The sequence below is a fragment of the Trichechus manatus genome, unplaced genomic scaffold (genome assembly GCF_000243295.1).
Source record: "Trichechus manatus latirostris isolate Lorelei unplaced genomic scaffold, TriManLat1.0 scaffold00141, whole genome shotgun sequence".
NCBI classification, from domain to species: Eukaryota; Metazoa; Chordata; class Mammalia; order Sirenia; family Trichechidae; genus Trichechus; species Trichechus manatus.
Genome location: NW_004444077.1, coordinates 4,564,121 through 4,587,487, shown reverse-complemented (window position 1 = coordinate 4,587,487; position 23,367 = coordinate 4,564,121). Strand labels below are relative to the sequence as shown.

General features: G+C 37.5%; 1 protein-coding gene across 5 annotated transcripts in view; it reads right to left on the bottom strand.

The window, feature by feature from the left end:
• SLC36A4 (solute carrier family 36 member 4) overlaps positions 1–21,329 on the bottom strand; it is a 58,512-nt gene extending 37,183 nt beyond the window's left edge. The window contains exons 1-6 of one of the 5 annotated variants that reach the window (XM_023739846.1): positions 20,797–21,329; positions 9,007–9,130; positions 7,751–7,841; positions 5,654–5,742; positions 4,497–4,592; positions 2,282–2,366 (exon numbers count right to left, since the gene is read on the bottom strand). In XM_023739846.1, coding sequence (XP_023595614.1) covers positions 2,282–2,366; positions 4,497–4,592; positions 5,654–5,742; positions 7,751–7,841; positions 9,007–9,130; positions 20,797–20,848 — 537 coding nt within the window. In that variant the 5' untranslated portion in view covers positions 20,849–21,329. Of the gene's footprint in view, positions 1–2,281; positions 2,367–4,496; positions 4,593–5,653; positions 5,743–7,750; positions 7,842–8,990; positions 9,131–20,796 lie in introns of those variants that run through there. The other 4 variants (XM_004385555.3, XM_023739845.1, XM_023739848.1 and 1 more) reach the window with 4 other exon arrangements.
• Positions 21,330–23,367: the final 2,038 nt, after the last annotated feature.

Genomic DNA, 23,367 nt, shown 5'->3' with positions numbered 1-23,367 from the left:
AATAAATTTCTCTTTGTAAAGCCATCCACTTGTGGTATTTCTGTTGGAGCAGCACTAGATGACTAAGACAATAACCATCTGAATACCTATAATATGCCAGGCACTCTTAGATGCTAAGTGAACACAACAGATATGGCTGTCACTTCCCTCATGGGGCTTGCAGTCCGGTGGTGAAAATTAACTTGTAGATTAATGCTAATCAAGTATGATTGAGGCTATTTTAAAAAGTGCTACAGAAGAAGAATCAATAGGTTCTGGCAAGAGACGAAGAAAGGGAAGGGGTGGAAGGGAAAGTTGAGGAAGGTTTCACAGAGCAGATGACATTTAAGCTGGGTGTTGAACTTTTCCAGACACAAAGAAAACTTCTCCAGATGATGTTGCTAAGGGAATAGACACAGCATGTTAGAAAGAACACTAATTGGAAATCCAAGCTCTGATTACTAACTAGCTATGACCCTTTAAGATAAGTCTATAATTTATAAAAGAGAGTTTGACTAGATGAGCTCTTCAAACATTAAAAATCTAAGCTAGTTACCTCCGAGGTTCACTGTTCAGCCTGGGAGTGGACAGCCCCGTAAAACCAAATGAGACCAACGAGGTACAGGAGTCCAGTGACAAGGGCCAGATGGCAGAAGGGGACAAGGAAGCTGGTGATAGGGAACCCAAGGTTGAGTAAGGATATTCTTGATGTGTTGTGAGATTGTTAACCGTTGTCATAGGGCAACATTTGTAGTAACTGTTAAATGAGAAACTATTTTGTTCTGTAAGTCTTCATCTTAAGTGAGAATAACAGCACAATTGGAAGAGCGTAGTCAATGTCACTGAACTGTGTATGTAGAAATTTTTGAAACGGTCTATCTTTGGCTATGTGTATCTTCACCAAAAAAAAAAAGGTTGAGAAGTTAGAGGGTTAATATGTTGTGGGGTTGTTAACCAATGTCATAAAACAACATGTGTACTACTGTTTCATGAGAAACTATTTGTTCTGTAAGCCTTCACCTAAAGTACAATAAAATATTTTAAAAAAAATGAAAAAAAAAAAACTAAGCTAGTGGCTCAAATACGGCATTCAGGGATAGTCTAAACTATAGCCCACAAACCACATTCAGCCTACCACTTATTTTTGCAAGTAAGATTTTATTGGAATACAACCATGCCTATTCATTTAGGTATTGTCTATGGCTGAGTCGAGTAGTTGCATCAGAGACTACATGGCCTGCAAAGCTGAAAATAATTGTCTGACGTTTATAGAAAAAGTCTGTCAACCCTTGGTTTAAATATAAAGTGATTCACGCTTTATACTTAGAAAAGAGAGCCAAACATACAACTATAATATAGGTTCTTTAGAAAATGTATTCACATCACCATTTTGCATGGGAACACCCACAAGTACTGTATTTTACTATATATACTGCTTACTGTTGCACCATGCACATGTGGATAATTAATAAATGTTATTGCTGAAAATAATCATTAAAGAAAGTAAGGGGTAACTTAGGAATAATAAAAACAATCTATTAGTTACCAAAAAAAAAAAAAAATGTTCTTTGGCATTATTTTGATAGGAGGAGCTTTGATTTCAGTGCTTTGCCTGTTTGTCCAAACAGGCTGTCAGTCTCTACCAAGGCTGCAAACCACTTCCTCTTAAAGCAAACTGCCATAATATAGAGAATCACAGGTAACTGTACAATTTTGGACATAGTATCTTTTTAGACAATGGCAGTAATTATTAGATTTTAGTGATGCCCTCTTTTTTACTTCACTTTTTAGGCAGCTGACTGAAGCCTTATATATTTCTTTACAGGACACTGATGTAAAGAATATACTCCCAAAATTTCTGTGTATATGCTTTTGAGACCTGGTAGTGCAGTGGTTAAGAGCTTGGCTGCTCACTTAAAGGTCGGCGGTTCCAATCCACCAGCCACTCCTTGGAAACCCTATGGAGCAGTTCTACTCTGTCCTATAGGGTCACTATGAGTTGGAATGGACTCCACGGCAATGGGTTTGTTTTTTTTTTTTTTTTGTTAGGAATCAGTAAATTATGTCCTGTTCTGATCTAAATGAACAAGAGTTATTGATACTATGGCAAGCACAGTAAAATCAACAATAGCAGCAGAAATCCAACTTACAAAAAAGAAGATGAAAGGAAAATCTACAAAGGAACATCATTTATGAAAAGACCATATTTTCATACTCAAACATGGCTTCTGCAGAGGAAATATGATGCCACAGCTAGGACATGAAAAGGAAAGAATTTCAATAACTGGGGGAAAATACTCACTTGTTTCACATTTTCGGCTAAGAAGACAATATAAACACTACAGAATCCCAGCTGTGTTATCACCAGAAAAAAGTCAACCACACTCCTGAAAAGAGATATCCACAATATGTATCAATAACGGCTGCTGAAATGTCAACGTATTTTATTTCTCTTGTTAAATGTTTAAAAACATTTTACAATAGTGTATATCCTTTATTTCCTTAAAATAAGAAACATTTAAAATATTTATTTTCTACAAAGATCTACATTTATAAGCCGTTTATCACTAGAATTATTACAGAGCAAAAGGATGGTCAGTTAAATTAAAAGGCCAAGATTTTTCCATCATTATCTGTTTTTGAAATTCAATAACTGAGCCATAAATGGGTATATGCTTATAAAATGGTTTCATAAAAACATTTCGCTTTTTAGATTAAGCCCATTTCTCCCACTTAAGATTTCTTTCAGATTAACTCAGCATACTTCCCATCCCTCAAGCTTCATGTCATTTGCAAATATGATGAGCACGCTCTCTACTACCCAAATTACTAACAAAAATATGGAATGGGAGAGAACTAGGGGCATGGTCCTAAGCATACCACCAAAGACTTCTTCGGTAGCTTTTTTTTCTGTTATTTTTTAATGAGATACTCAAGAAAATTCAAGCTACATAAAATAATATAGGGGAATAGAACAAGATATAACCACAGACATCAGTCAGATGGGCATTATCTGGGTATGGTAGTTAAACAAGTTACAAATTTGCCTACATGTTAGTAATATATAACCCAGACGTCTCCATTTTGTCCTGAGAACAATCAGTGACTACAATAGCAAGCACTTACTAATTCATTCTAGTCTCTTGTCTGACCATTAATGTCAAGCTGTCAAACAACCTAATCTACAAAAATCTATAGATTCTCCTTCTCCTATCTGAAACTGGAAGGGCCTTGCTTTGTTTTCATTCTTGCCATAACTCTACTGTTCTCCATAATTTTTCAGGGATCTCATTAGTAAGTTGGTACCCTGAAATGAATTCAAGTCTTTTCTCTCTGATAAATGACATTTAAGGATTCTCTTACTATTTCTTCATTCACCTTTGAATTTACCGTCCTACCAACAATCTTTCCAGCCACTTCTATGTGAAAGTCATTCTTCATGATAGAAAAACAGACAAGCTGTCTTTAGACCGGGGCAGAGAAAGGGGCAAGATGGGGTTCTAGGTTCTGGTGGTAAGTTTCTAAGACATTAGGTTCTGTTTCCTTCTTTCTCATACTCAGCTTATCAGGCACTCTGAGATAGTTCATAAACAAATCTAACTCCCTGAAATACCCCAGAAAGGCCATATTTAACCATATGTACTCACGGTGTTCCTTTTCTTCTTTTAATTCCCAAAGCACATATGATTTGAACCACAGTTAGCATTTTGCTAACTGCCTATGCTTCCTTATTTTTCCAATCTTGTGTTCACCTGAGATGAGCCCTGGTGGTACAGTGGTTTAAGTGCTCAGCTTTATTCTAAAGTGTTCAGCTGCTAACTAAAAGGTCGGTAGTTCGAACCCAGCAGCTGCTCCATGAGAGAAAGATGTAGAAATCTGTTTCTGTAAAGATTTACAGCCTAGTAAACCCTACGCGGCAGTTCTAGTCTGTCCTTTAGGGTCGCTGTAAGTTGGAATCAACTCAATGGCAATGGGTTTGGTAACCGGTTTGGGTGTTCACTTGACTTTCATTAGCCCTGTCCACCAATGATAGTTATATTTAAACAATAATAAAACAGGGTTATGCAAAAATACAGCTATACCTCAGATGTCCTATAAGCATGCAGCTAAACACCATAACTTTATCTGAAATAATGAGATCACAGTATCTTTCTTGCTTTTTTCCTCTTTATTTACAAAAAAAATATTGAACCTTATTATGTCATAAGCTGACCAGGTGCTTTATAAACAGCATTTAATCTACCATAACAATCCTGTGACATGAGTATTATTATAACTCATTTCCTGACTTTTTTCATTAACATATAAAACCAAAACAAAATGATAAATAATTTGACCTAGGTCATAAAACTGGAAATTGCTAGAGTTGGTATTTTAACCCGTCTGTCTAACTATAAAGGTTCTTTGTGTTTATTCCCCCAACTCTATGGTACTTCTATCCTTGTCAGATTAAAATACTTGAAAATTAATACAATCTTGACAACCAGATAGATATTCATAGCATAGCAAGTACTCACCGTCCCCATGCAGCTTGCTTCTGAAGACAACCCCATGGGCTCACTTCCATAGCAAAACTCACAGTGTCACTATAACCTAATGTTGATTTTTTAAACCTGTAATTTAATGCCATACATATTAAAGAAAAATTTTAATTTAGTCCATCAAACCATTCCTTGAAAAGAACATTAAACAAATGAGAATTAATGAATGCAGGGGTATGTAATGACACAGGAGTTTTTGAAATTTCAAGATTTACATGAATTCTCTCTCCCAAAGCATGTCTCATGAAATTTTTTAATTGTATATCTGTTCTTCTTACAAACATATTAGTTTTTACTGTTAAAGTTTATACATCTGTAGACTTCATGTAATTAATATTTGTGGTTCACTGATTTAAATATTTCAATTATATAAAAGCATCAACTACACTGTTCATGTTTAAATTATTAAGTTTTTAGAAGGGCATAATTTAATAATATATCTGTAGAGGGCTTTACAATATACTTTCACATAAACTATCTCATCTAATCCTCAAAATAGCTCCATGAGATAGGTATTATTTCCCCATTCTCTATTTTTATTTTTTTTCAAGTACATATTGTTATTTAAAGATCATAAATGACTCGCCCAAAGTTTTGAGAGCAGTAAAAAAAAAAAAAAAGTCAAGGTCAGAATACTGGTCTAGTATAACAGTCAGTACTTAACATGTACACACACACACACACACACTAAGTTGGTCCATTGTCCAGTAGGGGCAAGTCATGATATATATGAAGAAACAAGAATATTATTTTATTGACTATCTACCAACACATACATCAAAGAGCATCAGAGGCATTATGTACAGGGTAGCCCAAAACTGAGTTATCGACAAATTAAAAGTCATATTGCTGCATTCATTTCTTGCACATATCTTTCCTGACTTTTTTCATTTACACTAAATAAACTATTCCATTTTACTAACAAGGCTACATTTTAAAAGAAGTGGATAGATTTAAATCATGCGAAGTACTGTCCTCTCCCATATGTATTATCTTAGACTTGTCTATATAACAGATTACAGGAAATACAACTCCCATTTGTAAAGCAAAGTAGAAATATAAGACTATCTGATGCTTTCAAATAAATAAATAGTTTTAAATAAATTAAGTAGACTTAGCAAATCCACATTTACCTCTGACATAAAAAGTGACTGCAACGTACCAATATGTGCATACAGTGAACAGAAATAATTCCTATAAAGACAAGGCTAATTGGTCCAAGCTGTGGGGAAGAAAATTTACAATATAAGGGTCAAATATTTAAGTTTTACAAAAACTCAGCTGCCTTATAAGCAATGAGACAATGAGCTACTCATGTGCAGTGATTAATATTTGCTGAACAAAATGTTTATATTTGCATAAAATAGGATTAATAAATTCAAATACAGGAAGAATTTCATGTAATATTTGAGAAAACCACATAGGATTCTCTATAATCAAACTGGCTACCCAAACCTATAGAATATAGACTAATGATACGCAACAAAGTAGGGCAGAAACAACATTTTATTTAACATCAGATGGCAAGTCTATGACTACCAGTATCCCATCATTATAATTATATGCAACCATAAATCATTGTTCTAAATTACTAAAAAGCACTATATCAAACTGGGATTGTGGGCAATCTACTCTACTACAGGTTGTTACAACAAAAAAAAAAACCCGTTGCCATCGAGTCAATTCCAACTCATAACGACCCTATAGGACAGAGCAGAACTGCCCCACAGCGTTTCCAAGGAGCACCTGATAGATTCGAACTGCGACCTTTTGGTTAGTAGCCGTGGCTATTAATCACTATGCCACCTGGGTTTCCAGATAGAGTATACATATGCAACAAAGTAGGACAGAAATAGCATTTTATTTAACATCAGATGGCAAGTCTATGACTACCAGTACCCCATTATTATAATTATATGCAACCATAAATCATGACTCTAAATTACTAAAAAGCACTGTGTCAAATGGGGATTGCAGGCAATCCACTCTTCTACAGGTTGTTCGTTAGGCACTTACTATGTGCAAGGAACTGTGCTTGGAAGTAAACACGAGAGGTAAACAAGGCAAGCACAGTTTCTGATCTCATTAAGTTTAAATATATGCTCATGTTTTATATTTAAAAAGTACTTGAAAAAGTGATACATAAAAAATTTCAAATATTTATTACTAAAAATTTCAAGTACTTACTAAAATTGAAGTAATGACTGGATTATCAAGATACATCCAAAAAACTGCCAAAGTTTATTTTTATAATCAGAAAATTTTAAGTTGTTCTAAATTAGGATGGACAAAATAGTGAAAGGCAGAGAAAGATAAGTTAAAATTGTTTAGTTAGAAAACTTTTCAATTAAGAAAAGGTCAAATATAATTCCATTATTTTGTAAGTGCATTCTTTCACATATCAAGCGTCTCTGTGATTACAATAATTGGTTTTAATTATGCTTTAAATATTTGTCTTTGAAAGATATTATTAGTCTTTTTAAAACTATTTCTTTGAATCTTAAAACTACATATTTTATTGAGTCTAAAAACTATAACATTTCCCAATATGAATAATGTTTTCTCTAAGCGTACTTAAAGCCCCTAGGTGCTACAAACAGTTTGCACTAGACAATGATCCTAAAGGTTGACAGCTTAAGCCAACCCAATGGTTGCTTTGAGTCAGAATCAACTCAAATGCCATGGGTTTTGGGGTTTAACAGTACCTTGGAAGAAAGGTCTGGCGATCTGCTTCCATTAAGATTATAGCCAAAACAGCCCTATGGAGTAGTTCTACTCTCTAATGCAAGGTGTCACCATGAGTTGGAATTGACTAGATGGCAATGAGTTTGGTTTGGTTTTCGTTGTAACTGTGTTTGTTGAAATGAATACATTGTTTAACATCCTGAAAATCTAAAATAATAATAAGATATAACTATACCTAGGAAAATCAAATATTGTTTTAGGATCTTTTTTTTTTTTTTTTTTTTTGTCAAATACTACAAATTAGTATTTAATTAAGTAGAAATGAAGAACAAACATAATTGATTCTCATTTTTTGTTGGACATCATCATCATAGTTCACATAATTTTAAAATACAACAGCAAAATGATTACTTAGTTATCACCTGACGAAGTTTTATTTGACTAAATAGCTAAAGTTAGGACAGATGTTAGCTTAAGTCAGACTGCTTGCTGTAAATTAGACTGATTACTATATATTAACTTGAGATCACAAAAATAAGTCTTACCACTATGCCTGCATTTTTTATTGCCAATGGAAGTCCTAAAAGGCCAGTTCCAATATTTCCTTTAAGAAGATGCATAAGAGTTTGTATAAACCTGCAAAGTAAAAGTTTTAAGATTTAAATACTTTAGAACAAAATCTATTAAAATCACATGACTATGGTTTTAGCATTAGAGGGGAACTAGCAATTCATCTAGGCAAGCAACCAAGTAACATTTCTATTCAACCACTAGTTTAGAAGTCATACTTGGCTCAAGTTCTATCTTCGCCACTTAATAGTAGGATACAGACGGTTACTGCAAAGATTACTGAGATATTTTAGTAAAAGTGTTTTGTACATAGTAAATTAATAAAGATATAGCAATTTTCTCATACTTTGTGATAAATTTATGTACATTACATCTTCAATTTAGAACAATGCTGAATGATTATATACAGTTAGGCTGCTAAGAGAGTTATTTAATGACACTGTCTATGTAATCGAAGTACTAAACACATTTGATCTATCATTATCAACCTCAGATGAAATTAATTAAAAGAAAAAATACAAGTTTGAAAACTATTCGTATCATTAGATAACATAAACACTAATTAATTTTTTGACATCATGAACTCCCTAAGACAGCTGACCTAAGAAAAGTTTCCAGGAGGCATTTGAAGGAGGTTTCTTGACCAAGAAGAATACCACAACATTTAAACATATGAAACAAAAATACTGGCCTAAAATTTGTTTTCAATATATACAATTCTAATCAATTAAACTTAGCATTACTTTGCTTAATCATTAGTTTACTATTAGATTAAGGACTCATTCAAACCTATTAATGATGACAAAAATGTCAAAAAAGGGGGTTAAGAAAAAAGTCCCACTGCTTTCCTACCTCCACGACTTAGTTTCACAACACTCTCTCAGCACAAAGAAGTATTTACCGCCTCTTACTGTCTAAATTCTAACCATTTCAAAAGCCACGTCTCTTAATATACCAGTTCCTCAATCAGATCTCCCTCCTTTCAAGACTCACAGCACTTGATTCGTATGACCGTTGTAATAACTCCTACATCTGCTCTATTATTTAGATGTTTTATATATTCGTTCTTTATTCCTGAATAGACAATCAACTCCTTGAGGGGAGAGACTAGGTCTTATTCATCTTTGCGACTTCTATGGGACCAAGTAAAGTGCCTTCCTTGCCTGTAGAGATGATAAAAAAGCGTATGCTGAATCAAAAGAAAAGGAGACTTACAAACCGTAACACTTACGAAATGCCCTCTTGATCATCAAGTTGGTAATGCTTCTGAACAGGTAGGAGTTCTTGTTCACGTTCTTCATCTGATGTGCCATCAAAATTCGGCTCATTTATCAACGGTGTCATTACATCCATATCTGTAAAAAGAAAAATAAAGAACTTACTATCATTTATAAAAATTGGGGAAAAGCTGGTATAAATGAATTCAGAAGCATTATGAAATCATCACTTGTCTTTACTACTTCCATCCTAAATTAATCCACATTAATATCCTCAGTTTCAGTATATTTAAAAAAAGAACTAAGCAGGCTTATCTGGTGGATACTCTGTGTGGACTAACCAGTGCAGAGTAAAAAGCGTAAGTAGTCAATGCAAAAATTTTTCTCCTTTATTTCTAGGCATCTCATGAAGTCTGAAGTTTGTGGTAGTCTCGTCTACTAGTAATGCTAAAACAGAAACTGAAGAGTGGTTTTACTAGGAGCCCTAATACATGGCATAAAAAGAATACGAACCATAAGTAACAATGCACAAACACCACAAGAGAAACTAGATAACTGGGAGCTCCTAAAAATCAAATACTTATGCTCATCAAAAGGCTTCACCAAAAGAGTCAAAAGACAACCTACAAACTGGGAAAAAGTGTTTGGCAATGACAAATCCGATCAGTGTCTAACCTCTAAAATCTACAAGATATGCAACACTTCAACAATAAAAAGACAAATAACCCAATTAAAAAATGGGCAAAGGATATGAACAGGCACTTTGCCAGAGAAGACATTCAGGCGGCTAACAGACACATGAGGAAATGCTCACGATCATTAGCCATTAGAGAAATGCAAATCAAAACTACACCTCACCCCACCAAGGCTAGCATTAATCCAAAAAACACAAAATAATAAATGTTAGAGAGGTTGTGGAGAGACTGGAACACTTATACACTGTTGGTGGGAATGTAAAATGGTACAACCACTTTGGAAATCGATTTGGTGCTTCCTTAAAAAGCTAGAAACAGAAGTACCATACAATCTAGCAATCCCACTCCTTGGAATATATCCTAGAGAAATAAGAGTCATCACACGAATAGATATATGTACACCCATGTTCACTGCAGCACTGTTCACAATAGCAAAAAGATGGAAACAACCTAGGTGCCCATTAATGGATGAATGGATAAACAATTATAGTATATCCACACAATGGAATACTATGCAACAATGATAAAGAACAACGATGAATCCGTGAAACGTCTTATAACATGGAGGAATCTGGAAGGCATTATGCTGAGTGAATTTAGTCAGTCACAAAAGGACAGATATTGTATAAGACCACTATTCTAAGAACTCAAGAAAAGGTTTAAACACAGAAGAAAACATTCTTTGTTGGTTACAAGGAGGGGGAGGGATGGAGAGGGGTATTCACTAACTAGATAGTAGACAAGAATTATCTTAGGTAAAGGGAAGGACAGCACACACTACAGAGGAAGTCAGCACAATGGACTAAACCAAAGCTAAGGAGTTTCCTGAATACAAACAAAACACTTCAAGGACAGGGTAGCAGGGGCAGGGGTCTGAGGACCATGGTTTCAGGGGACATCTAGATCAATCGGCATAACAAAGTTTATTAAGAAAATGTTCTGCATCCCACTTTGGTGAGTGGCGTCTGAGGTCTTAAAAGCTACCAAGCAGCCATCTAAGATGCATCAACTGGTCCCAACCCACCTGGAATAAAGGAGAATGAAGACTACCATAGACACAAGGAAAGTATTAGCCCAAGAGACAGAAAGGGCCACACAAACCAGAGACGACTTCATCAGCCTGAGACCAGAAGAACTAGATGGTGCCTTGCTACCACCAATGACCACCCTGAGAGGGAACACAACAGGGAGTCCCTGATGGAGCAGGAGAAAAGTGCAGAACTCAAATTCTAGTAAAAAGACCAGACTTAATGGCTTGATTGAGACTGGAGGGACTCTGGAAGACATGGCTCCCAGACTATTTGTTAGCCCAAAACTGAAAATATTTCCCAGGCTGGCTCTTCAGATAAAGATCAGAATGGACTATGGGACATAAAATGATACTTGTGAGGAGTGTGCTTCTTAGCTCAAGTAGATACATGAGACTAAATGGGCAGCTCCTGTCCACAAGCAAGATGAAAAGACAGGGAGGGTCACGAGCTGGTTGAATGGACACAGGAAATCCAGGGTGGGAAGGAGGAGTGTGCTGTCACAGTATAGGGAGAGCAACAAGGGTCACATAACAATGTATGTATAAATTTTCGTATGAGACTAACTTGAATTGTAAACTTTCACTTAAAGCACAACAATGGAAAAAAAAAAAAAGAGTGGTTTTATTTGTGCCCCTTAGCAAAAGGTCAGCAGTTTGAATCCACCAGCTACTCACTGGAAACCCCATGGGGCAGTTCTACCCTGTCCTATAGCGTCACTATGATGGAGAATTGACCTGATAGCAAAGGGCTAGGTTTTGGTTTTGATATTGAATTTACTGGTTTTTGGAGAGCTATGTTGAGAGATTAGGATGTAGGCAACTGCCTTTACCCCAGTGCCAACAGGAACTCAGCACATCAGTTTTTCATAAAATTAAAGTGATGTTTTAAGATATTGGAGGATTCTTGAAAATAGTCTATTCTGAAGTCATTTAAATATTCTTCCTCAAATAATGTAACTAATGTGTAACATAACATTTGAGATCCACTGAATTATGATAAATTCTAAATTCCTGGAACCCAAATTAATGGGGATTTTCTATAAGTAAAATTCCCCAACTTTTATTTTTTTTCCTAACCCTTTAGTCATCACGATATTCTCCAGATATTTTTTAGTATCATTTCCTTGTTTCCTGTTCTCCAGCATCAAAGGTGGCAGAGCCCAGACCTGTGCAGAGTGAAAAGTCAGTGTCTCTCCAGTATATGGTCTACTGGGATGTCTACTGTCTCACATGTACTCTAGAAATCTATTTATATTATAAATTAGTTTCTTTTGTTTGAACAGACACTATATCCTTTTCTGTTACAGTCTATTAAAAAATCTTGTAAAACTATCATTATTAGTTGTACCAGCTTTAGTTTTAAACAGAAACATGTTAATATTTTCATTCTAATGTATTCCATTGCCCTTGATCACGCCTGAATTCTTTTTTCTGGTCAGCAGATCCAAATTGTCAGTTATTTGAACTTTCTAATATCATTCTGCCTGGGACTGAGCAGTATGTTCTGTGCAGTACTAAGTACACAAACTGATCTCCGTAAAGATAGCCAATATTGCCAGCATTTCACTAACTGAACAATCTGTTATTTGGAGCACACTGCCCCAGAGATCATATCAGCAATGGAAGTTATCAGGAAAAGGGTAAGTTTTCTCGTAACATTAGAAAATACGAAATCTAAATGGTTTAAGTTTACTTTTAACGGCATCATAGGATAATTTATTTTTAATATATTTTCCGGTAAGCCTGAAAATCTGAAACTGTTAACATTATCTCTAAATATTGGTTCTGTAATTCATAGAATCAAGCTTTTAAAATAGAATTACAGTCTGCGCTCAAATTCACAAGTAAAATTTGTTTGGGACCAATCACTCTTAACAAATTTGTATTTAGTAAAAGTGTTATTTATTTAATTTTGTTCAACAGTGTAATCTCCTATGGTTACACTTTTCCCTAGTTCTTAAATTCATTATTTCTCAATATTATGTTGTCTTGGAAAGATTAAAAAGATTAAAAGCTGTAAAGACAGCTTTTCTTTGCTTTGGCTTGTCTCATCCCTCACATTTAAAACCTTGAAAAAAATTAATTATTCCAGGAAACTTCTCTAATTAACCCTCTCCCAATGAGGAAGGAGAGTTAATTTTAAAAATTTAAAACTTTTTATGAGAAAAATACTTCTTAACAGTGTTAGGAATTTAAGAAGCACATATTTATATAATATTTTGATTCTACCAAAGCAAAAGTATGCAATGTGACACATTAGCTAAGTTCTAACTACGTGTGAATTTATATACATGAAGTTTATAAAATAAACTTCATTTACAAAAAAGAAATCTCCATTTAAAACTTCCCACTAGTTTATCTATATTAGTGAGTTGTCATTACACAAGATATATATATTTGTGAAACTAAGTAAACCAAGAATAGGTGAAGCAATCAGGTTTTAGGACTTGTATGCAATCAGGTTTTGGCTTGAATGATATAAAATAGCTCCTGAATCTAAATTAAAAAGACACCTAAACTACAAACATTTGGGAAAGTGATATACTCACACACCCAAAAAGTTGCTTCTTTAAATACTGATAGCCTAATTAGAAGATCCAGGTAAGTGTGATTGTCTGTGGACGAGATTTATTAAGAGAGTCAACCAGTCACTTGTAACTTTTAGAAGCTCCAGGTAATACTAAATATAAAATGCTAAGTTATATTTTTCTTCCAAAGTTAAGTATACAATATAGAAAAATGCAGTTATGTTGTTTATACACTTTTTCTTATATTTGACTTTTTAATTTTTTAGCGGAGGTATCAGTACTGGCATTCGCCATGAGACTGAGTAGGAGGGCATTCCAGGCTTGAGAACATACTGCCTGTTTGAGAAACTTTAGGTTGTTTTAATACGGCTGAAACAGAAGTGCAGGTATATGGCAGAAGATTAACCTGGAAAGCTTGAAAGATTTTGTGAACTGTGCTTAGGAATCTGGACTTAATCTTATAGGCTTGAAAAGCCAAAGAAAGCTTTAAGGTTTAAATGATCAGATTTGCGTTTGAGCAGTATCACCCTGGCAGCAATATAAAGAATCAATTAGAAGAGTAACAGCACTAGAACCACAGAGACCAATTAGAAAACAGTCAAAGCAAGTGATGGTGAGGGCTTGAATTAAGTCAGCTAAAGAGAAGAGTCGTTAGTTAGGGGACAGAAACAAGACTACTTGACCAAATAAATATGAAGGTTAAAGGAGTCAAGGACTCCTCCTGCGTTACTGCCATGGAGAAAAGTGAATAGATGGTATTGTCATTGAGAAAGAAAACACAGGGAAGCAGGTAGTGTGTCAATAGACCATACCACATATCTGAAGACTAGGGTTAAATCCCAGGCCTACCATTTAGTAGTTCTGTGAACCTGAGCTAGTCTCTTGACCTCAGTTCAGCCATAGTAAATTATTTCTCTTCCCTAAGGGACCTCTTTTCTTCTGCTTCTGGCCTTCACACATGCTGTTCCCTCCTGAATCACACTGTCTTCGCATTCTTGCTTCTTTCCTCCCAATTGCATCTAACCACTGTATTTCTTACTCATCCTTCAAGTCTTAGTTTAGTTATCACTTTCTCCTGGTACCTTCCTTAACCCCCAAGTCTGAATTATGTGTTTCTACTAGGTGTTCTCATAAAACCCAAGTTGACTCCAACTCACAGTTACCCTATGTGTGTCAAAGCAGAACTGTGGAACCCATAGAGTTTTCAAAGGCTGATTTTTCAGAAGCACATCACCAGGCCTTTCCTCCTAGATGGACTCAAACCTCCAACCTTTTGGTTAGCAGCTGAGCATGTTAACCGTTTGCCCATTCAGGGACAGAGCATCCTATAATCCCATTATACTGTTTATAACACTTTATTATAATAGCCTATTTTACTTCTCTGTAGTCTCTGCTAGGCGACAGGGATAATGTTTGATTTGTCAACTAGTGCATCCCCAAGTATTTGGAACATAGTAGATGCTCAATAAATGAATGAATAAATGTATGCAAGAAAAAGCATGTTAAGGAGAAAATATGAGTTCAATTACATATACATATTAATGAAGCCCCATTATGTGCCAAGCATCTAATGATGCTAGGAATACAGCAATTAGTGAAACTGACAAAAATTCCTGCTTTCAGGAAGCTCACATTCTAGTAGGGGAAATACACTATAAATAAAATAAATAAGTAAAATAGAGGATATACTAGATAGTGTGAAGTGCTAAGGAGGACAATGGGGATTAGCGGGGAGAGCCTGTAATCTTAACAGGGGCAGTGAGATTAGGCCTGACTGAGAAAGTAACATTGTAAAGAAACCTGAAGAAGCAAGAATGGGCAATGTGGATATCTGGGGACAGAGCAATCCAGGCAGCAGAACAACAAACGCAAAGACTGTGAAGATAGAATCTTGTGTGTTTGGGGTGCACTGAGGAGGCCAGAGTAGCTAGAGAGGAGTAGCAGGAAGACGGAGAGTAGTAAGAGATGAGGTCGGAGAGGTAACAGGACAGATCACATACAACCTTGTAGGCCATTCTGAGTGATATGGAAATCCACTAGAACAGTTTTGTCCAATAGAAGAAATGCAATTTAAAATTGTCTAGTTGCAACATTTAAAAAAAAGAAGAAAAAGGAACAGGAGAAATTATGTTTACTGATTATTTTATTTAACCCAAGAGAACAAAAATATTATCATTTCAACATGTAGTCAACACAAAAAATTATTAACGAGATCTTTTACACTGTATTTTTCATACTAAGTCTTCAAAATCCAGTGTGTATTTTACACTGACAGCATATCTCAATTCAGACAAACCACATTCCAAGTGCTCAATACAACATATGGCTAACGACCACCATATTGGACAGCACAGCATTAGAGAGTTTTGAGCAGGGGAGTGACATGATCTGATTTATATTTTAAACAGATTCCTCTAAGCCTATTTTCTCATGTGTAATATGAGAATAATAACTTCTACCACATAGGGGTTTTGTGATGATGAAATGAAATAATGTACATGAAGCACAGAGCCCAGTCCCTGGCACATAAATAATCAATAAATACTAGTTTTCTTCCATTTCTACATAATGATTTACTAGAAGCAAACTGCACTGTATAGGATTTAAAATGCCAGTGACAAGAAATTAGATTTAGTTTATTTGATAAAGCATTTTTGAGCATGTATGAGCTAAAAAACATGCTGTATTACTGAGTATGCAAAGATGGACAGAACATGTTATACCAGCCAGAAGAAAACAGAGACTGCTAGAGGAGATAAATACTTACAGAGTAAAAGCTTTAACAGAGTTAAGGACAAATGAAATAAAATCTGAACACTCATCCCAAAATAATGAAAACTTATACAATATAATTTATATTACACATGAACTCTATTATTTGCTAATGTCTTGCTACAATTTTGGGGCAAGTGCTATGATTATTATTGTTGTTAGGTGCCGTTGAGTTGATGTCAACTCATAGCGAGCCCATATGACACAGCAGAACTGCCCCATAGGATCTTCTAGGCTGTAATCGTTACAGGAGTAAACACCAAAATGACTGTCCACAAAATTTTTGTGCAGTGTTTCAGCGGAAGTTTATTATTTTGTATAAAAATACCCCTGCAGTTGGTTATAACAACAAAAACTTTTTTGAAAGTATTAGCCCAAGAGGGAGAAAAGGCCACATAAACCACAGACTTCATCAGCCTGAGACCAGAAGAACTAGATTGTGCCCAGCTAACACCAATGACTGCCCTGACAGGGAACACAACAGAGTCCCAGATGGAGCAAGAAAAAGGTGGGGTGCAGAACTCAAATTCTAGTAAAAGACCAGACTTAATGGTCTGACTGAGACTGGAGGAACCCTGGAAAGCATGACCCCCGGATTCCAGAACTCAAACAATTTCCGAGGCCAACTCTTCAGACAGGGATTGGACTGGACTGTGGGACATAAAAGTGATACCCGTGAGGAGTGTGCCTCTTAGCCCCAGTAGATACAAGACACTAAACAGGCAGCTTCTGTCTGGAGGTGAGATGGGAAGGCAGAGAGGGTTAGGAGCTGGTTGAATGGACATGCAGAATCAGGGATGGAAAGGAGGAGTTTGCTGTCACAGTATGGGGAGAACAGTCAGGGTCACATAACAAGGTATGCATAGATTTTTGTATGGGAGACTAACTTGAAATGTAAACTTCATCTAAACTACAACAATTAAAAAAAATAAACATTTTTTTATAAGCCCACCTTACATGTATCAATATACCTACAAGGCTAAAACTCTACGCTAATTCACTTTTTGAACCTTCTAATATGCTCAGGTCAGAGCTGTCATTATTACTCAATTATAATGAAGCTTCAAATCACATGGTTTCATCTGCACGCGCTAAAACACACGCTGTTGTTTTCGTCACTGCCAGTGTTTTTATAGTCACTGATTCCGTCCAATTTTCTCATGTTTTAGCTACAATATTGTGGTAGTTTTTGTGAACCTGTATCAATGATTTTTTTTAGTATGAAGTAGTAACTAAAGAAAAAGAAGAAGTGATGTACAGGAATTACAATTTATGAGTAACATTAGCACAAAAAACATTACTAAAGATTCTGTATGGTCTGGTACTGGAGGAGATCGATGGGGGGAGAGGTGACACCATGAGTTACGGCACTGGGTGATATCAACCCTAGTGATGCCACTGCAGACCAGACCGCTCACTAATTCCAGATTCATAAATCCTATGGCCTACCTGACATCCACTCTTGGATGTCTACTAAATATCTCAAACTTGACAACCCTGAAATGAACTCTGATCTTGAACTCTGATCCTCACTCTCAAATCCGCTGGTCCTGTAGCTTCACACATCTGTACTAGTTACCTGTGGCTGCGTAACAATCTATGGCTATTGTTAGGAGGTCTCAGTTCCTTGTTACATGGGGCTCTCCTTAAGACTGCTTGAGTGTCCTCACAACATGGCAGCTGGCTTCCTCCAAAGTGAGTGATCCAAGAGAAAGAGAGCAAGGAATGAGAAGGCTCAATCCCTTTTATGACCTAGCTTTGGAAGTTACACACTGTCACTTCCACCATAATCTGCTCATTAGAAGCAAGTCACTAAATCCAGCCCACACTTAAGGAGAAAGGAATATTAAGTTCCTCTTCTTGAAGGGAGAAACATAAAAGAATCTGTGGAAATATTATAAAACCACCATAACATCTCAGTTGATAGCAATTCCATTCCTGTAGTTGCTCGGGTTGACCCCTGGAATCATTCTTGTCTCTTCTGTTTCACTTTCACCCCTCATCTGATCTGTCGGGAAATCATGCTGGTTCTACTTCCAAAATATGTTCAGAGTCTAACCATTTCTCTTCACCTCTAATGCTGCTACCCTACTGCTCTGAAGAACACATATATCACTTTCTTGGATTACTGAAATATCCTCTAACAGGTCTCCCTGCTTCTACTTCTCCTCCTTTATAATCTATTCATGCAATAGTCAGTGTAATACTTTTAAAACTTAAGTCAGATCATGTCACTCCTGTGCTCAAACCCTGCACTGGCTCCCCAAATCTCTCAGAGTAAAAGCCAAAGTCTTTACATGGCCTATACTCAACCAAACCAAACCAGCTGTCATCGAGTCCGTTCTGATTCATGGATACCCCATGTGTGCAGAGTAGAAGGTTTTCATGTAAGTTTTTCAAGGCTGTGACTCTAAGAAAGCAGATCGCCAGACTGAGGTGCCTCTGGTTGGGTTCAAACCACCAACCTTTAGGTTAGTAGTTGAGCACAAACGTCACTCAGGAACCTACATGGCCTATATAAAACCAAACCCATTGGTATCAAGTCAATTCCAACTCCAAGTGACCCTACAGGACAGAGCAGAACTGCCCTATAGGGTTTCCAAGGCTGTAAATCTTTGCAGAAGCAGACTGCCACATCTTTCTCCTGAGGAGCGGCTGGTGGATTTGAACTGCTGACATTCCAGTTAGCAGCTAAGCACTTAACCACTATGTATATAAGGCTTGTTGTTAACACTCTAACCTCACCACTGCCTTGATCACTTCAGTCCCCTTGGCCACCTTACTATTCCTGTCTTTACTCCGTTCATTCTGTCTGTAATGGTCCTTCCTTACATAACTGCTTGGCTAATTCCCCTACCTCTTCCAAGTCTTTGCTCAAATCTCACCTTTTTCATAAGGCCTATCCTGACCACCTTATATACTACCATAAACTGCCCAGCAATCACTCCTGATTTTCCTTACCCTGCTGTTTTTTTTTCCAGAGCACTTTTCACCTAATATACTATATAATTCACTGATTACTGTGTTTACTGTTTATTGTCTGCTTACGCTTACTAGAATATAAGATCCATGAGAGCAGGGATCTTGATCTCTTTTATTCAGGGATGTGTCCCACATGACTAACAGAGTGCTCAATGGGAGAAACTCAATGAATACATGTTGAATTAATGAACCCACATAAAATTTTTTAAAAAACATTAAAATCAGTTTGAACTCTTTTTGGCAGTTAATAAAATGTATATGGTGAACATCCTTCCATATCGCATTCAATGGCTATGCAGCATACTGGACATATAACATTTACCTAATCAATTTCCTTTAAATGGACATTTAGAGAGTTATCAGCTTTTTCTCTAGTGTAAATACTGTAATGATCATGTCTTGATATAAATACTGGTTTACATGTCTTATTTCCTTAGGAAATATTTCTAGAAGTAGAATTGCTGGGTCAAAGGATATATATATATATATATATATATATATATATTTTTTTTTTTTTTAAGAACAGATGTATTATCCTGCTCCTACCAGCAATGCATGAAAATGCTCATCTTCCTACATCCTCACTGAGAGAGGGTAGTAATGAACTTAAAACTGAGTCAGATAAATCTGGGCTCATATCTGGGCTCTGCCATTAGTAAGCTTAAAATTACTAGATCTATAAAATGGGGATAATAACAGCACCTAACTCACAGGATCGTTGTGAAGATTAAACTAGACAATACATATGTAAAGCATTCAGTACGCTGCTCAACACACAGTAATCCTTTAATACAATGTTAAGTTTTATTATTTCCATCATTACTATGACTTGAAAAAAATCAACTGCCAAGTGCCCTGCACATTATTACAGAAATACCAATCTATTAGTTACTTACAATAAAGTATTTTTTTTAAAAAAGCTCAACTTCTTTCTTGAAGATTACATTTAATCATTCAGCATGGAATGAAAATAATTCCTAAGCACCGTGCCTGTAACTGGGAGATAAACATTTCACTGCCCTGATCCTTACTTTTGTTTTCCTCTTGACAGCGGGAAGCCACACACAAACATTCCCTGTTGCCAAGAAGACACCAGAAAAAAGCAGGAAAACAAACTCTGCCAAGAGAGCTAGCTACAGGTATCTCTTGTTCAGTCTGGTAGGGACGTCCTGTTCGTCATTCACTGGGTGGCAGGCGATAAATTCAGGATTCACCTGGGCACTCAATGGGGCTGCTGCGTTTGAAAAGCAAAACAATGGCAACTTCCTTATATCATCATTGGGAAAAATGGTGACTCAAGGCGCAGACTCTCGCTTGCCTTTGACACGTACACACCCGCACATGCCCACAGGCACATTTTGATGCCCTTTGTAGGCTCCGCCTTTTCGCCACAACCTGGCTCTCTGGCCAAACAACCCGTTACTGCGCAGGTGCTAACCCCGGGGTCAGCGCCTAAGCCTCAGCTCTTCCCAAATGTCCCGAAGTAAGTTGGCTTGCTGGGCTTCAAATTCAAATCTGTGCCAGACCCACAATCGCAAGAGTCTTGACAAGAAAAAAAGAAAGAAAATCACCCCACGTCCCTCCCTGTCTAAAGAGAAGCAACTTGAACCCGGATGCGGACGGGGTCACCAGCGTGCGGCAGGCACCGCCTCGCCGCCCCGCTCGGGCCCTGGGCGGCTGCATCCGCCTCCCCGGCTGTTGCTCAGCGCCGAGCGGCCGGAGGCCTCGGCACATCCCGCGGACGCTCAGTCTCGCGCCAACGTGGGCCTCGCGCCCTTACCCACAAGCAACACCGACCTAGCTCCTCGCGCCCCGCCGACTCGGCCGCCGTCGGCGACGCCGCTTCCATCTCTCCGGGGTCTCCAGGACGCTGCCGCCGTGGTACTCGCTCTCCCGCCTTGGCCTGGCTGGCAACGCCAAGGCGTAAAGGGCCGTGCGGAACTAGCGCCCGGCAACTGCCTCCGGGCGCCGGCGCACCCCACCCGCACAACGCGGAGCATGCGCACTGGTGTGGCCCGGCCCCGCGGGCGCGAGGGCCCCATCCTTGGATTTGGAGACTGCGGTCAGTGAGGGGCGGGAGGCATCGAAGACCAGAGGAGGCTGGGCTGGAGGCGTCGACTTGGAGAAGGGATGGATAATGAGAGAGGAGACGCGTTTTGGATGTAACTGGGAATAGGAGCTTAGAGCTGGCAGAGGCTCAGGCCATAGCTTGGTGTCATGGTTTGAATTACGTCCCTCCAAAAATGTATCAATTTGGCTGGGCCATGATTCCCAGAACTGTGCGGTTGGCCTTCATTTTGTGATTGTAATTTTATGTTAAAGAGGATTAGGGTGGGACTGTAACACCACCGTTACCCAGGTCACATCCCTGATCCAATGTAAAGGGAGTTTCCCTGTGGTGTGGCCTGCACCGCTTTTTCTCTCTCAAGAGATAAAAAGAAACAGAAGCAAGCAGAGAGTGGGGGACCTCATACCACCAAGAAAGCAGTGCCAGGAGCAGAGCACGTCCTTTGGACCCGGGGTCCCTGTGCCAAGAAGCTTCTAGTCTGGGAAAACACTGATGAGAAGGCCGAGAGAGAGAGAGACCCTTCCCCTGGAGCTGACTCCCTGAATTTGGACTTTTAGCCTACTTTACTCTGAGGAAATGTCTCTTTGTTAAAGCCATCCATTTGTGGTATTTCTGTTAGAGCAGCACTAGATGACTAAGACACTTGGGGTCAGGGGGGATTTGAGGGGGCCTTAAAAAATGACTACAAACTTGATTTTGAGGCGCCCATCTATTATGCATGGTAAAGTAGAACCAAAAAAAAAAAAAAATTGCAGTCCAGTCAATTCCGACTAGGGAAACCATCGATGAAATGGATTAACAGAATAGCCACAACAATGAACTCAAACATACCAAGATAATGAAAATGGCATAGATTGGCCAACGTTTGGTTCTGTTATACATAATGTCACCTTGGGTTGGAGCCAACTGGAGGGCAGCTAACAACAATCTATTTGCAAGACTTAACATTCTGTAAGACACTTTGGGGGACACAGAGTAGTGAGGGGTTTGTACCCTTTGGAGTTCTGAAAATCCTGTGTTATCAGTCTCCGTATTCCCCTATGAGTTGGAATCTACGGCAATGTTGTTTTTGTTTTTTTAATGCTCCTATTTAGAAAAATAGGATGCACTCAAATATAATTTAATTTAGTCAAATATAGTTCTATTTTAAGGATTTTCTATGCTCTTAAGAGATATTTGAACTTAACTGCAATGTTGAAAGAGCAGTGTCAAATACTCTAAAGCACAATACTTAAGCACTTTAAGCATAGTATCTTATTTAATTATAATGACAATCCTGTGAGACAATTCCAATTTTTATATCCGTTTTGTAGATGAGGAAACCAAAACTCAGAGTTAAGCAACTTATCCAAGGACATGAAGCCAGTAAGTAGCAGAGAAGGAATTCTATCTGCCACCAGAGCTTTGACTCGAAACCAGTATGCAAAACTGGCCTCTCAAGTGGGTTCCAATAAATATTTTATTAATGAGTGACACCAGCTTTTAGTTTGAAAGGAAAATATCTATTTAAACTTTGATATTGCCTTTTTTCTTTTTCATAGTTCTTTCAAGTCAGGATAGCAGGCAACACGTTTTACCGCTCCATTTCAGTAGGGTCTTTTTAGGAAGAGTTTGTTGGGGGTTGCCAGGACCACTGATGTAATTACATGATAATGGTGTTAAATATTTAAAATTCTGAGTTTCTAAAGGTACACAGCTACATAATATCTATATCTGTCCTCCTGTTGCATCCTTTGTAGGTTTTCACTAAATAGTTGGTGATCGTGATGGTTTTGCCAATACTCTTTTTTCCTTTAGGGCAACCTCAACCACTCACACATATACACACGCAACCTCCAAAAGGAGCTTTTATTTGAAATGTTCCTGACAAGGAACAAAGATGTAGGGGAAGTAGAGGAAGAAGAGATCTATCCTGGAACATAACTAAAGCAATGGCCCCTGTGTTGGCAGGAAGGACCTGCATAGAGATCAGTGGGAGATAAGACAGGGATCAGAGGGCAGTCATAGCACTCAGGTAATTGCCCATAAAGTCATCCATCATAATGAGAACCTTGGGACAGTGTCTAAAAGAGAAACATTACCCTTCTAGTGTTAAAACGGATCAAAAGCCGTTGTCTTCTAATCTCAGCAGCAGGGAAAGCAGATCAGGCAGTAAGGAAAGAGAAAAGACCTGACCTGTAGTGTAACGCTAGGCCTTTTTTGGGTATCTTTACAGAGTGATATGAAAATAAGCAAAGTAATAGGGACGATCATAAGATTCAAGAGAATTATGTTTTTTCTGCTTTACTACTTGAGAAGAT